The sequence below is a fragment of the Pangasianodon hypophthalmus genome, chromosome 15, assembly GCF_027358585.1.
Source record: "Pangasianodon hypophthalmus isolate fPanHyp1 chromosome 15, fPanHyp1.pri, whole genome shotgun sequence".
NCBI lineage: Eukaryota > Metazoa > Chordata > Actinopteri > Siluriformes > Pangasiidae > Pangasianodon > Pangasianodon hypophthalmus.
The window spans coordinates 21,471,662-21,487,417 of record NC_069724.1 but is presented as its reverse complement, the minus strand read 5'-3'; the positions used below and the strand labels follow the sequence as shown (position 1 = coordinate 21,487,417).

At 36.8% G+C, this 15,756-nt stretch overlaps 1 protein-coding gene across 21 annotated transcripts; it reads left to right on the top strand.

Annotated features, from left to right (window-relative positions):
• The first annotated feature begins 1,436 nt into the window (after positions 1 to 1,436).
• Positions 1,437 to 14,525, top strand: zmat1 (zinc finger matrin-type 1). 21 transcript variants are annotated; one of them, XR_008303943.1, is made up of 10 exons: positions 1,437 to 1,673; positions 4,244 to 4,350; positions 4,432 to 4,521; positions 4,938 to 5,073; positions 5,175 to 5,462; positions 6,267 to 6,357; positions 6,460 to 7,390; positions 7,938 to 7,985; positions 8,536 to 8,586; positions 14,383 to 14,525. XR_008303943.1 is itself a non-coding variant. In XM_053240277.1 (8 exons), the coding sequence occupies exons 1-7, from the start codon at positions 1,541 to 1,543 to the stop codon at positions 7,355 to 7,357; spliced, it is 1,743 nt and encodes a 580-aa protein (XP_053096252.1). In that variant the 5' UTR covers positions 1,437 to 1,540; the 3' UTR covers positions 7,358 to 7,369; positions 7,938 to 14,372. The 21 variants fall into 21 exon arrangements, 7 of the variants coding, with proteins under 7 accessions (XP_053096252.1, XP_034167277.2, XP_026784843.3 ...); XR_008303940.1 differs by having other exon boundaries at positions 7,938 to 8,366; XR_008303941.1 differs by lacking the exon at positions 14,383 to 14,525 and adding an exon at positions 9,197 to 14,372 and having other exon boundaries at positions 7,938 to 8,366.
• Positions 14,526 to 15,756: the final 1,231 nt, after the last annotated feature.

The window sequence follows — 15,756 nt, the reverse complement described above, 5'->3', positions numbered from 1 at the left end:
GTGTTATTACCAATGAGAACAAATTACACACACACACACACACACACACACACACACACACACTTTACAGATCTGTTTCATTTCTATGGTGATATAAGATCTTTTCAATTTTAAGCAGCATAATAATTACACAGAATTCATCTAAATAATAAAATAAATCTGAAAATTTCTCTAACCTTAATCTGTACACTTTTACTGGTGAAACAGAATTCCCATGTTAATAATAATAATAATATGAAGAATAATATCTGTATAATGTTGTTTTTAAATATATGTGCATTTCTTTTTTCAAAAATATTGTAAGAACAGAGAATTTGCTTTATTCTGGGACTGAAGTCACAGGGAACATTATTTAAGAAAAAAAAAAGATGGTTAAACTATTTGTTAATTTAAACTTGAGTGCTTGATATTTATTTTTGTATTATTACCTGTGATTTTCCTTGCTCTTTCATTATTTTGCTGCATAATATGGACAAAAACAGCCTGCTGTGATTATACTATTAGCCTATGATTATGGTTATAATTATGATTTTTTTATGCCAAGAATTTGAGGTGAAAAATAAAAAAAAACATAAACCCCTTTGAAACAGCTAAATGTTTTTCAAACAGATGTTCTCAAAACCTTGCAAAAAACACAGAACCTCTTATGATAATGTATGATTTATTGAAATCAGTTACAGTGGAAGATTTGAAACATTTTTATTTTAAAAAAATGATTAAAAATGATTCAACTTTAAGTGCCATCTGAACTGGCGAACTTTGAGTGCCACTACCTATATGTGATCCCATTCCCCTTTAACTATTATAATAAGCTCCACTCTTCTGGGAAGCCTTCCCACTAGATTTTGGAATGTGGAGATTTGTGATCATTGAGCCACAAGAGCATCAGTGAGATCAGGCACCGATGTCAGGTGAGGAGGTCTTCGACATTCCAGTTCATCCCAAAGGTGTTCAGTGGGGTTGAGGTCAGGGCTCTGTGCAGGACACTCGAGTTCTTCCTCCAGCCTTCACACACCACGTCTTCATGGAGCTCGCTTTGTGTACAGGGGCATTGTCATGCTGGGACAGGTTTGGGCGTCTTGGTTCCAGTGAAGGGAAATTGTAAAGCTACAGCATACAAAGACATCCTGTGCAGTTGTGTGCTTTCAACTTTGTGGCAGCAGTTTGGGGAAGAACCACATGTGAGTGTGATGGTCAGGTGTCCACATACTTTTGGCCATATAGTGTATTTCCACTGGGAAATTTGAATACATGTTTTTTTTTTTCACTCAAAATCTATTTAAAGCGTTTTTCTCTTTACGTCACAGCTGCTTTATTTCTATCTCTATGCACTATCTTAATTTTAGTCCTTACTTGACATGCTTTTTGAGCATTTTTACTGGTACATGTTCATTTAAGTTCATTTAACCCAGCAGAGTACAGGAGTGCGTCTGGCGCATGCGCAGTGCCCCACACCCGCCCTATTACATTTGGCTAGTCAGTGCTATTTAGTAATGTCGGATAAGGTAGCTGTACCTTTCCCGTTTTGAGATTTAACAAAATGTCTGTGTCTGAGGACAGCGTATCGTGTCCGACTGAAAACAGTGTCACTGTTCATTTAGACTCGGCCTCTGTCTCAGACGCCGAAACAGTGCTAAAAAATACTAATGTCCATAGTTGTCATGTTGAAGAAGGTGAGTCCGGCACAGTAATTACCCAAACATCTGTGTGCTAGCTGTATTCAGACTGTTCGATCCCTGTTTTATACCAAAAAAGCACCTTAACGAGTTTTTCACCAGCTTCAGGCTTCATACACTGCTAACAACTTGTTCGAGATGGAGGGGTTGTAGCAGGTATATTAGCTAACGCTGCTAAGCCTAGCATGCTAAGTCTTGCTAGCTAGCGTTAGCTGGTTCATGGCTAACTCCCATCTCAAACAATAACGCATTCAGCTTCGGTTCACGGTGTTCACTCGGTATTTAGCTTCAGTTTTTAAAGATAATAAACTCACAAGTCAAATGAACGGTTTTAGAAACTATTCTAGACAAAGCTAGCTTGTTTATAATATCAACAATAATCTTTTATTTCTGATATTAGAAATATTTATTAGCTAGTATCCTTGTTAACTAGTACAACTTGCTAGTAGAGGAGTTCTTTAGAGCACTTTAGATTCACATGCACTAAAAATGACATAAAAGTGCTATTATTATTATTTTATTAATTTTTTTATTTTAGAGGATTAATAATATAATTATTTCATTTACATTACATTATTTGACTCCTTTAACTGCTTAAGAGGACACTTAATTACATCACACCTCAATTATTAACTCAAATTTGTGACTTGAAGTGAATTTGTTTATTATTATTAATATCATTATTATCATTATTATTATTTTTATTATTATTTCATTCACATTACATTTGACACCCTTTGTTTGCTTAAGAGGACACATAACTACATCATACTTCAGATTAATTAACACATTTGTGACTTGAAGTGAATTTGTTTATTATTATTATTATTATTATCATTATTATTATTATTATTAATCTTAATATTATTATTATTATTTAATTCACATTACATTTGACATTGTTTATTCAATTAAGAGGACACTTTACATTACACCTCAGAAATATCCTGTTTATTTTCCTGGTAGATGGATAACTTTAAAATAATTAATATAAAAATTCACTTTTTTTTTTTTATACACCTTTTGCTCCTGATCCCACTTTTATTTTTTATTTTCGTTATACTGATCCAACATTGACATCCTCTCAGTAATCAAGTGACTCTCTGCAGGCTTCTTTTGAGTTAAGCCAGGTTTACACGCTACGATTTCTGGGCCGATATTGGTGTCACTTGCGAAAAATCACACATTGTAAAAGAATTTTGGCCGTGAGTTGAGATCAGTGGTCTTAAAATGCACAATGAGACATTCTCACCAGCGTCAAGGTCCTGACAGTGTCAGAAATTTCTAAATAAAATCTCAGATTTTGACGCGCTGCAATGACATTCGTCTAAAATCGACTAATAGGAGGACGACATAGCTACAGACAGCTACAGATACATACGGCAATAACAAAACGTAAATGAAACATGCCAATGGACAGGAAAAATCTCCTTATTAGCTCAAGCTCACTGTTTCTGTTTATGCAAACCCATTTTCTGCAGGACGTGGTATTTATCATTCATCACAGGTCTATCGTAAGAGGATCTTCATTGTTTGCACATTTATTGCACAGTCTGTAATAGAATACAGTCGTATGTCCTAATCAGTATTAGTATCTTGAATAATAAAAGAAAATTTTAACCTAAATATGAACTACTTTTTACAGTTTAAACCCAGGAGTTTCTTCATAGTGGCAGTGAGGAATTGACAGTCAGTACCCTGTAATGTCCTGTTCGTTTATTTATCAAAAATATTACATGTCCTTTATATAAAAGCTGTTTTATGTAATAAAAAAAGACAGTTTTAAAATTGAGTAATTGCTAAGGAACAGTAACACAAACACATTTTTTTGTCTTCAAAACATTAGAGCTTCATATGGATGTGAAGTACGTCTCCCCAGCACCCACCTCGGAATCATTTTGACATTTATTTTTGTATTATTTTCTGCGATTTTCTTTGCTTTTTCAGGCAGAAGTTGGCCTTCAGACTAGGGCTACATAACATCGACAAAAAATAGCGTATTGGCGATTATATTGCTGCACATTAGAATAGTGTGCATGAGTTGATCAATTAATATTATTAGCTTATTATCTGGTACAATTTTTCAAAAAGAACAATGTGGATCCTCTGAGAAAACCCAATAAAATCGGTGTTTTGTTAAGGTTTGCACATGGCAGTCTTCCCTGATATCTAATATTGCAATAATGATTGACAGTCGACATAATTTGCAGTGCAGTTCTACTCTGAATGTAACTGATGAACCTATAATTTCATTCCCCCCCCCAATAAATTTGTGATTTATTATGATTCATTGACAATCCTTATAAGCATGTATTTTTAGGCATGAATACAGATGAATAAAGAACAGTGATGTGTTGCTGTGTAATCCAGCGTACACTAGGTTACAATGCACAGGCCTGTTATTGAAGTTTTTTAAGTCAGAGATCATGTTCTGTTCCTCATCACATATTTACCGTGATCCTAAAAGTTTCAGTTTCTGTGTAATGTAACATTATTCTTGTCTACATTACGCATAATGTTAATCGTTGTTCCATAACACTGTATCAGTTTTTTTATTGTCTTGGCAGAAACCCAGAATGACGATGAGCTTCTTAAGGGCCTGCTAACTGACACTTTCTGTCAGGTGTGTGAGGCGGTGTTGATGTTTGAGTCTCAGAGGGTCTCTCACTATGAGGTTCGTGCGAGCTTTAACATTTGTGTATTATACTGCCAAGACATTCGTGGATATTTTTTAATACACTTTTTTGGTCATCAGGGTAAGAAGCATGCTCAGCGAGTTCGAATCTACCTGCAGACCAAGAAAGCTGAAAGGAACAAGCAGAGCCACGAGAGCGGCAGCTTTCAGGTAAATTACCACGAGTGCAGCTTTAGCATGATAGCTAGTTTGCGTCACTGCATCACCTGCAGTTTTTAAAGGAAGCCTCTATCTAGAAACACAGTAAATATGTTTATATTGAAATATTCCATATGTGATTAATTTTTTTCCATAGGTGCTAATTTGTTGGTTACTGTTGTATTTTTGTTAGACGTTAGTGGTAGATATGAAGCAAGAGCTAAATCCCACTGGCTCCATGATCGGCACATAGTCAAATGGCATTCTGGGTAATGCAGGAAGCCGTTTAACCAAAGAGAAAATAGACCAGCATGTTAAGTTTTAACTAAAAAGCTAACTGAAATTACAAAAAAAATAGATGCTATTGAAGATCAAATGTTAATTATAAAGATTAAGGTTAAGTTCATGGTGGATTTATGCTTTAACAGAGTGTTAGTGCGGATCCGGAGAAGTTCTGCGAGCTGTGCAACATGGTGTTTAGCTCACCTGTGGTCGCCAAGTCTCACTACGAGGGAAAAGTCCATGCCAAGAACACAAGGAAGTCCAGCACCACATCCTCTGTAGGTAAGTGATGACAAAGGGTGCCAATAATTCTGGAGGACAGTGTAGCTCCTGCTTGGTTTGTATATTTCACGGTTTAGTAACGTATTGTAATCAGTCATTAGTGTTGGCAGATGCCAGGACCACGGTGAGTTCAGCGGCTCCTCCTGTAACTGCCGTGGAGGACACAGTGGAGACGAGCGCACAGGACGACGGGGTTCAGGAAGAGAAGGAAAGCACAGCTTCTGCTTCCCAGGGGGTCGACCTGAGTGACCCAGAGAAGTACTGCAAGTTGTGCGCAGCTTCGTTTAACAACCCCATGATGGCCTCTGAACACTACAGTGGTCGCAAGCACCAGCGCAACCTGGCTCGCCAGGAGCTGCACAGTAAGCTGGGAGAGCAGTCTGAGCACGGTACTTTATTAGTGTTTGTCAGTTACATCTCATAGTTCATGTAGATTGCATGAATGTTCATTTTTACTAGTCAAAAACAGTCAACTTGTCAGCTTTACCATAGTTAAAACAAAAGCCGATTCAGGGCCTCACAGTTATAGGCTGTTTTATTAGTGTAGTTAAGTAATAAATAATTAAATTAAATAAACAAGATTGAAAACACATCAGACAACACTTCAATTAACAGCCAAACACAGGCTAGAAATTATTTCCAGCTTCAGTGCTTTTTAGGTTACAGTGTTAACAGCATTAACTATTTAAGGGTGTAACCATTTCTAAAAATTCGGCTCAGCTGAAACTGAGTGTGCGCAGCATGGAAGCTCATGTCCATCAACAGAACTCTCCTTATAGCTCAATGAACGGCTTTCCTTAGACGGTGAATGCAACAGCTACAGCAGTGTCTGGGTTTTTCCAGGCTGAAAATGACCCAGGAGTTGAACTGAACCTCCATGTTGAACTTGTGCCTAAGTAGCATATATAAGTCTGGATCTTCCTGTGAGCTAGCCTGTGTTGCTCTGAACTAGCTGAGTGGCATTGAATAATAATGTGCAACTCCTAAGTTAAAGTATTCAATCTTGCCTTCACAGACATTTCACTACTTGGCAATGAAATTGCTGTTTACTCAGATTTACTTGGGTACAATTGTACAATTTAGCAGCACTAAAAAAAAAACACAGTTTAATTGTAATTAATAGGCTGCTTGGCAACATGTGCTTTCCACTTATTTCATTTTTCTCTTTCTTTCTTTATATTTTCTTTCTCTAGCAAATTCCCTCACATGTCCACTTTGCCATGTGACTCTCAGCTCCATAGACACATACCAGGCTCACATGAAAGGCAATAAACACTATATAAAGTAAGCAGGATTTTTTTTTTCCCCACCCATAATATCTATCCGATACTTTAGCGCAACTTTACGTTCAGCAAGGTTTACTCTTCACTTCCTATTCCATCTCAGAGAAAAGAAGATTCAAGAGGATTTATGCAAAAAGAAAGTGTACGACTCGTTCCAGGATGAGCTGGCCGACTACATCCAGGTGCAGAGGTCTCGGGGACTGGAGCCCAAAACGGGGCAGGGATCTGAAACTCAGGGACAGAGGAAAGCAGAGACTGAAGTAGACGAGAGCGGAGAGTGTTGCGACCAGCCCCAGATTCTCCCTCTCCAATCCCGTCTTCCTGCTCCTGCATTCCGAGCGCATCCCTGGCGCCCGCCATTTCATCCTCACCCCAATCCTGCCGCTTTCAGAGGGAGATTCCCGGTCCCGAACCAATGGGATCAGGGTAACTCATCCTACCCTCCTCCACTCATCCCTGGGCTAACAGGAAGAGCATTGCGTAGAGGGAGGAGCCCAGAATCGTTTAGCTCCTCGTCTTCGTTCTCAGACTCCTCATCTTCGTATAGTAGCAGCAGCAGCAGCAGTGAGGACAGCAGAGAAAGAAGGAGGTGGAGGAAAAAGAGACGAGACGGTATGAAGAAAAGAAGAGAAGAAGAGGATGATTCAGAAGAGGATGTGCAGAGAAAGAGGAGGGAGAGACGAAGGAGGGAAGATGGCAGCGCGAAGAAACCAAAAAGACAGAGAGAAAGCTCCGACGAAGATCATGGAAAGAGGTGGAAGGAGAAAAAGCACAAAGAAAGAGTCACTAAGAAGAGAAGGAGAGAAGAGGACGAAGGAGAGTGGAACAGAGTGTCTCACGTAGAGATGACGAAAGGAGAGGGAGAAGGAGAAGCACAGAGTGAAGGACTTAAAGAGGAGAAAGCAAAGCACAAAAAAGAGAAGAAGAAACCGAAGGACAGAGAGGACAACAGGACAGAAGAGGAAAAGCTGTGGGATGAAACCATTTTGGGGATATTCTGATAGACGATGATTGTGAGCACTCATTCAGCCTACGTAAGCCGACATTAAAGATTCAAAACGCTCTAAAGGCGAAGTGACAGATTTATCCACATTCGTTTTCTACACCACAAACTTCTCCCTAACACACACGACCAGCAAACTCTCTATTTTTTTTTTTTTCCAGATAGGTTTTAGAACTGCACTTTTTATTTTCCAATCTCAATGGATCATGGTTAAGTGGTGTAGCTGCATCAATCTGCTGCTACTCGATTTTTGCACAACAGGATGAATTCAGGCATGTTAATATTTTAGATCTATCAATGTGTCTTCTCAAAACACTAGAATGAAATAAACACCATATACTCTTGATTATGGTTTGCTTTTTTAAAGTCACAGTTCTAACTTAGGGTCATGTCTAACTAAAGGTCTATATACAGTGAGGGGTAATAAGTATTAAGATATTTTTGTCTTTGTTATTTAGTATACTTCTGTGTATCCACTTAAAATTTACACACATAATATATGTTGTCTTTGTAGTTATATATATTAACTTATCAGCATAAAAAATTCCTGTCACTACAATTGCTTTGATAACCTGCAGGTGGAAAACTCATGGAACCACAACTAATCGTCCCTGGACATAAGGAAGGTAAGAGAGAAGTCAGCACTCACTCAGACAGAGTTGCAGGACGACTTGAAAGCAGCAGGAACAGCAGTTAGACAGAAACCAAGAAGTAATGAAGTGCACTGCAATCACCTCTGTTCTTAAACATCATGTAAAAATCCTCAGCTAAAAAAAGAAGCACAGACATGTGCATCTAAAAGCAGAAGAATCAGAGCCCTTGGAGCAATACACTGATCAGACGACACAAAAACAGAACTCTGGCAATAATGGAAGATGATTTGGCAGGAGGAATGAGCCAGAATTAACCACAATGCTGCAAAAAGCACATTACTTTTTACAGTAGATGTCTCGAAACTGTAACTGTAACAATGTCTTTGTGGTGTCCGAATACTTTTTCCCTATCAGGTTTGTTTTTTAAACATCTTTGAATATGCTTACAAATACATACTTTTTTTGTTCATAATTATAAGTTCCAATTCAAAAGATGTTACGTGTCTAAAGTGGATATATGCGATAGAAGTATATAAAATAATAAAAACAGAAATGACTGAATACTTATTTCCCCTTTCTGTAGATTCTGGAAAAGGTTGAGAAGTGGACGAATCAGTAGCCTGGCACAAAAAAGGTTTCCTGCTCTTTTTTAATTCATCTTGTATGTAAATATGCTCAGTGGGTTAACAATCATCAGCATTTTTCTTCTGTCATTCAGTAATGAGAGAAAGAAACATCTCTACATGCTACTGACTTGCAGAAGTTTTTATTTGTACCATATATTTAAACAAACTGTGGTTGTTGTGACACAGGAGCCCCTTCCATTAGTATTAAAGGCCATTTTGTGTAAAATCATGATCCAAATCCATTTCAGTTTTGTTGTGACGCTACAAAATGTGGAAAACTTCATGGGGGTGAATACTTACGCACAGAATGTCTGAAGCTCAAGACGTGCAGTGACGAACTCTGACTCAGGGAGGTGCTGTTCGACTGCAGGAGTGTGTCCTGTTTGTCTCAGTGAGGAAAAACTAATGTTCTCTGGTGATGTGTGTATATGCAACAGAGCAAGTATTTTATGATTTGATGTACATGAGACCTTTTCCAGTTTTCCCAAATTTGTCCTCTGAGTTGCCTGATTAGGAATTATTACATGCTCGTTATTATGGAAAAGGTATTTATTAATGTCTGAACTCTGCCATTATGATGGTGTTTGAGCTTGAATATATTTTTGTCTTGTATGACAGGTGCACGTAGTGCAAATGAGGACACTTAGCTTTCACAGCTCACACCTGGCTCTCAGGTTAGACGTCATTTGCCCCGAATGAAAGGATGAAGTAGTGAAATATAGTACACAGCCAGAAAACGCTATATAAATACAGTGGATATTTTTTTAAAAATCTGAAATTGCAGGTTTTTATGATGTAAAGTCAAAAATCAAGACAAATCCTATCAGACATTTTTCATATTTAATGTGATCTTGAAACTAATAGATAATTATCAGGAAAAAATTGGGGCACTTATCGGCCCACTTTACTCTCAGAACAGCCTCAATTCTTCATGGTATGAATGCCACAAGGTGTTGGACATATTCCTTTGCGATTCTGGTCCACATTGGTATGATTGCATCACATAACTGGTGCAGATTTGTCAGCTGCACACTCATGCTGTGAATCACGTGTGCTACCACGTCCCAGAAGATTCAGATCTGAACCCGGGGAGACCGCTGAACTCATGTTCATGTTCATGGAGTCAGTTGTGCATTCTGAGATACTTTTCTGCTCACCACGGTTGTAAAGAGTGGATGTTTGAGTTACCATAGCCTTCCTGTCAGCTCAGACCAGGCTGGCCATTCTCTTATGACCTCTCTCATCAACAAGGCATTTCCACTGCAGAACTGCCGCTCGCTGGATGATTTTTTGTTTCTCGCACCATTCTGTGTAAACTCTAGAGACTGGTGCGAGATCATGCCACGGACAGTCACTCAGATCACATTTTTTCCCCATTCTGATGTTTGATGTAAACATTAACTGAAGCCTTTGATTTGTATCTGCATGATTTTATAGACTGCACAGCTGTCAGTATGATTGGCTGATTGGATAATTGCATGAATATGCAGTTATAAAGTGTATTGTAGATTTAAACTTATGTAGCTGTTGAGCATATATATGGAAATAATTTGATTCCATAAGCTGACAGACTAGAGTACTATGTTTGAAGATGTAAAGCATCATAAAAATGAATATTCTTAAATTTATTTTCGCAGTATACCATCTTTAATGTGGCAACATGCGTGTGTTTTTTCTGATTTTCTTTTGAATTTTATTGGTTTTAATGTGACATTAAAAACATGGTTTATCTTGGTTTTCTATCACAAAAGCCTGCAATTTCAATGACTTCCTAGCCACTGTGCTTCTTGATACAAATTAAATGAATGATATTCATGTTTTAGGATGCTTAAGGACAGGAAATGTGGGAGATATTTAAAATACTGATATTATAGTTCATAATACTGCTTCTCTAAACATTCTCTCAAGTTTCTGGAGTTGTGTTTTCCAGATGTTTGAGCTCTTTCATTTGAAAACCTTGAAGCCAAAAGCGCACAACCATCACCGGTATGTTCAGCGAGTCTCTGAAGCCCCCTGAGATCTCCTGTTTTCAAAGAATCATGTGGTTACGTTCCCAGTGTCTCAGTCGAACCTTCGACCCTCTAAACGCGCGTGCTTTGCCCACATCCTCCCCCCTGTACGACCCTCCCGTAAGCTCACAAGCCTCTGAAGACCTCCGACTGAGGCTGGGGGGCGATGAGACTTAAAGCCTGCAGCCCGAGCTCCCACATGAAGCCTCTTCTACCTCAGAATGTGGCAGCTGAACCTTTTCAGCATTTAACCTTTTCTTCATTTCAGTGTTAAGAATGCATTTATGTCAGTTTATGTTAAATAAAAGTACTCCATTTTTCACAGGTTTTAAAAAATGCAACTCTAATCTTTTAATGTAAGCTAGCTAAATGTATATATGTAATTTAGCTAATGTAACTAGCTAAATGTATACATGTAATTACACTTCACAGCCTTAAAGTTTGACTAATATAATGCATAATTTAGAGCTGGACACTATATCTAAATACTATGCATCATGATATATAGAGGTTTGCTAACAAACTGCCAGCAAAACAGTACTGTAAAAAAAAAAAAAAAAAAAAGACAGAAAGAAAAATAGGTTATACTTTTATGTAATGTCTAAAAAAATGCCAAAACGTAAAGGAAAAAAAAAGAACTTCTAAAATTGACAATTCTGAGGAATCAATACTAAATTTTAGCCTCGTCCAATAGAAAAATTTTAATAATTTTAATTTTAATACCTGCACGATATCTCAGAAAAATGTATTCTGACATAATTTATGATGATATCAATATTATATCGTCATGTTGCCCAGGCCTAGCCCTAGAGATGGAAATATTTCTCGTTGTTTAAATGTGCTGTATAACCCATAACCCAACCCCCCCCAATGTACTGTTACATCCCAGAAGTAAAATGGATTTGACTGGGATTTGAAGCGTTTGATTTACCCAGTATGTCTAACATAAATTTGTGACACAAAAGCAGACATTTGTTGGTTGCATAATTATTCACTCCTTGGGTCAATATTTGGCATCTTCAGCTGCAAGTCTTCTTGAGTATGTTTCAGTCAGCTTTATGCTTTCAGATCCTCATATTTCTGCCCGTTCTTCTTAACAAAACTGCTCATGCTCTATCAGGATGCATGGAGACAGCAAGTTTCAGGTCTTGCCCCAGATTCTCTGTTGATGACATGCAGTATAATTCTAATATAGTCCATTTCACTTCCAGGTTATAACACTACAACATGTGGGGGAAAAAGTTGGGGGTTTGGCAGCTTCGGGGGTGGGGATACTTCTGCAAGGTGCTGCAGTTGTTTTTGGTGTCAAAATTTAGCTTCTTTAGAGTTGCACTGGAACTACAAGGCTAATGTGACTAATGAGTAATGGAAGCTTATGGCCACCAATTAGCATCAAACTGATTAATTATCAGATTCCATGTAATTGTCATCAAAAGTGGTTCATTTACAATTACTTCATGCCTATAATCAACTGGCTGCTTCACTATATTTAATCATTCTTTGAGTTTTGACCTATTTTGTTGTCTAACAGTAGAATTAAGTGGTAACTTATCCACTACTGTTACTGAATAAAACTTAAACAAGAATATGGCCAGCTTTTACTGTAGTTTGCAATAAACTCGTAGTGAATTTCATAACAGTAGGCTTTATTTCAGCTATTATTGGTGTTCTGATAGCTTTGCATTTTTTGCAAGTTTTCAGTGTTGAATGTAATTCAGTGTCACATGATTAAATTACTTAACTACTTAAATATGTGGTGGTCTGGGAAAGCCCACACAGATTTTTCTATAAAACATACTTCGACATCTCTAACCTTGCCTTGGCAGTCTTCCTACCACGATCGTGTTGCGTAAGGAGTCAGTTAACAAACACACTGGTAAAAGCAGTCAGTCTGCATAAAGATGGCTAAAACCTTGCTAGCTAAGTGTGATTTCCTGATGCAATGAATGTCACGTTTTAATCAAGTTGTTGAATAGCTACAAGTTAATAAGTAAAAGCTACATTTCAGATCAGGAAAGCCTGAAGTTTTTAGAACTAAATGTCAACATTTCATCAGGTAAAGGGTTTCCTCAGGCCACCACAGATACAGATATATACAGATGTGTTCTTTACAAAGTTATATGGGAGACACCTAATAACACACTTTCCTCCAATCACGTTATTAAGAAATTTCAGATAGACTTGTCTATGTGAAATAAACATTGAATTGTACAGCTACCAGATTTCAACCTAGACTTGTCTGAATGTTAGCGCGCTATACGTCAAAGTTTATACTGACTTACGTGTATTTATGTACAAGTAGTATTATTTAGAGGTAATGTGATAAAAGTGATTTTGCATCTGTGTATTTACACGTCAAACATATCCTGACTAATTCGATAAGTGAAGACTGAAAACAACACGTGGCAGTGGATCCACAGAAGAATAACGTCTGTGAGGCACAAATGATTTTGTCTTTTGAATATTACTTTTCTTGTAAGAGTCGGTATTGTGAGTGAGATCTGGGATAGTTGTAGCGCGGGACAGTATGACAGTATAATGTCGGTATTCTGATAACTGAAGGGATTGTTGCTGGTATCATTTATTTTTTTTAAACACTGTTTCAACTCCATTGAAACTCAGTTACAGATTATATTAGGATATAATTCTATACTAAACAGTATGTACTTTTCCTTTTACTGGATTGAATCCATACTTTAGTACTTATTTTTATCTTTAAAATTATCACCTTCTGAGATAAGAGTGTAGAATAGTATTGATATTTTTTGGAACTTTGTTAGCAGTTGTACCTATCGTGACACGTCGTTAATTGTGGAAAGTTGATATCGTGACAGATTTTTGTCAGATCTTTTTATCTCACATTATAACAGTTGAAGATATTCATACAGTTACAGTTCCTACATACAGTTCCCGTACTAACTCGAAAGACAGACGACGCCCTGAAACGTGAAATGTGAGCACAAAAGATGGTGTCACATGCACGTGCATTGATATAAAACCTCTACTACCTCTACGATGACATAAAATGTGTTTTCAAACTCTAGTTCGAGTTTACAAAGCCATGTTTTGTATGTTTTGTGGTGCGCTGCAGATGTTGGGCTAGGTCACACACCTGGGCACGAGTTAGCATTGAGAGAACGGTGAAATTTACTCTGAAATTCATGCTGGTGTGAAAGGAATTAGTGGAAGCTTTAGGAAGAAATCTCATATCATTTAGTGAAATATCATATTCCTTATGTTATATTTTGTTTTTCAAGTATATTTACAGTTATAGCATTTGGCAGACGCCTTCATCCAGAGCTACCTTTTAATGTGTGTCATTTTATATTTATTTAAAAACATAAAACTGTATCCTGATGTATTTTTCCTCATCTCATTTTTATATTCCAACCTCGATCCATAATGTTTCATAAGTCAGTACACTGCTTGTCCATTATTTGCCCTGGAGATTAAATCAAGTATTTTAATTTGTGTTATCAAGGGCAAATAAAGTTTAATATTCGGTATAAAATGAAAAAAGATTCAAAATAATAAAATATTCCATGTTAAAATGTCATACGATGCAAAGTATTGTTATATTTTTGTAATATCTACTATATATATTATAGTATATTTTATATATTAAATATTACAATTATTTGCTTATACACTTATAAAGCACCGAAATCCAAAATGTACTCATTAAGTTATTCATTGTTAAGTATACTGTAGCAAATAACAATTATTAAAGACAGCATCTATGGTTGTGTGTGTGTGTGTGTGTGTGTGTGTGTGCTATGACTTGCGCTCTGATAGGTTCACTGAGTGGCTGGGCCCGACACACACAAGTTCCTCCCTGCTGCATGACATAAGAAGAAGGACGGGCAGCAAAAACACTAAAGCAAACTCGCACGCACACACACACCCCACATCCTGGCAACACAACTGCATGCCTGAAGATGACCCTCAATCATATCTGGAGCTTTTTCTGCTTTCTAACAGCAGGTACGATTTTCCAAATTAAAATCAAATTATATCTGTTACACTGAAATTCATAAAAGCAGGCTTCGAACGACTTGATGGTCTGTGACACTGTCTACTAAGTGATATAAAGGTTTTGGGTAAATTGTCATAATTTATTTTAGATTAGAAAGTAATTAGAAATTAATTCTTTTATGTGCATGCATGCAGAACATTGCTTTTTTAATTTATGTATATAAATATATATAGTTTGTTGATTTTTGGAGGTGGCACCGATGTTGTTAGGTCTCCACTCTAGGCCCGATGATGCTTTTTAATCTTGAGTGGTTTAACAATGATATAATATCAGGATTCAGCATTAAAAATTGTGTGAAAGTGCAGAAACAGTAAGATTTTGATCGTATTATGTAAATAGAGTGATTATGCGTTGATCTAGGACTTTGCAAGCTGACAAGAAGATTAAAGGATAGTCAAATGTGCAGATGTACTGATTAAACTCGTATTCAGAATCACTATATACTGATTATACTCTTGTATACCGGTTATATGGTTATAAGCACTATATCCTGATTATACACTTACATACTGATTCTACGTTTATATCCTGATTATACACTTACATGCTGACTCTATGTTTATATCCTGATTATACACTTACATACTGATTCTACGTTTATATCCTGATTATACACTTACATGCTGACTCTATGTTTATATACTGATTCTACGTTTATATCCTGATTATACACTTACATGCTGATTCTATGTTTATATCCTGATTATACACTTACATGCTGATTCTACGTTTATATCCTGATTGTACACTTACATGCTGATTCTACGTTTATATCCTGATTATACACTTACATACTGATTCTACGTTTATATCCTGATTATACACTTACATGCTGATTCTACGTTTATATCCTGATTATACACTTACATGCTGATTCTACGTTTATATCCTGATTATACACTTACATACTGATTCTACGTTTATATCCTGATTATACACTTACATACTGATTCTACGTTTATATCCTGATTGTACACTTACATGCTGATTCTACGTTTATATCCTGATTATACACTTACATACTGATTCTACGTTTATATCCTGATTGTACACTTACATACTGATTCTACGTTTATATCCTGATTATACACTTACATGCTGATTCTACGTTTATATCCTGATTATACACTTAC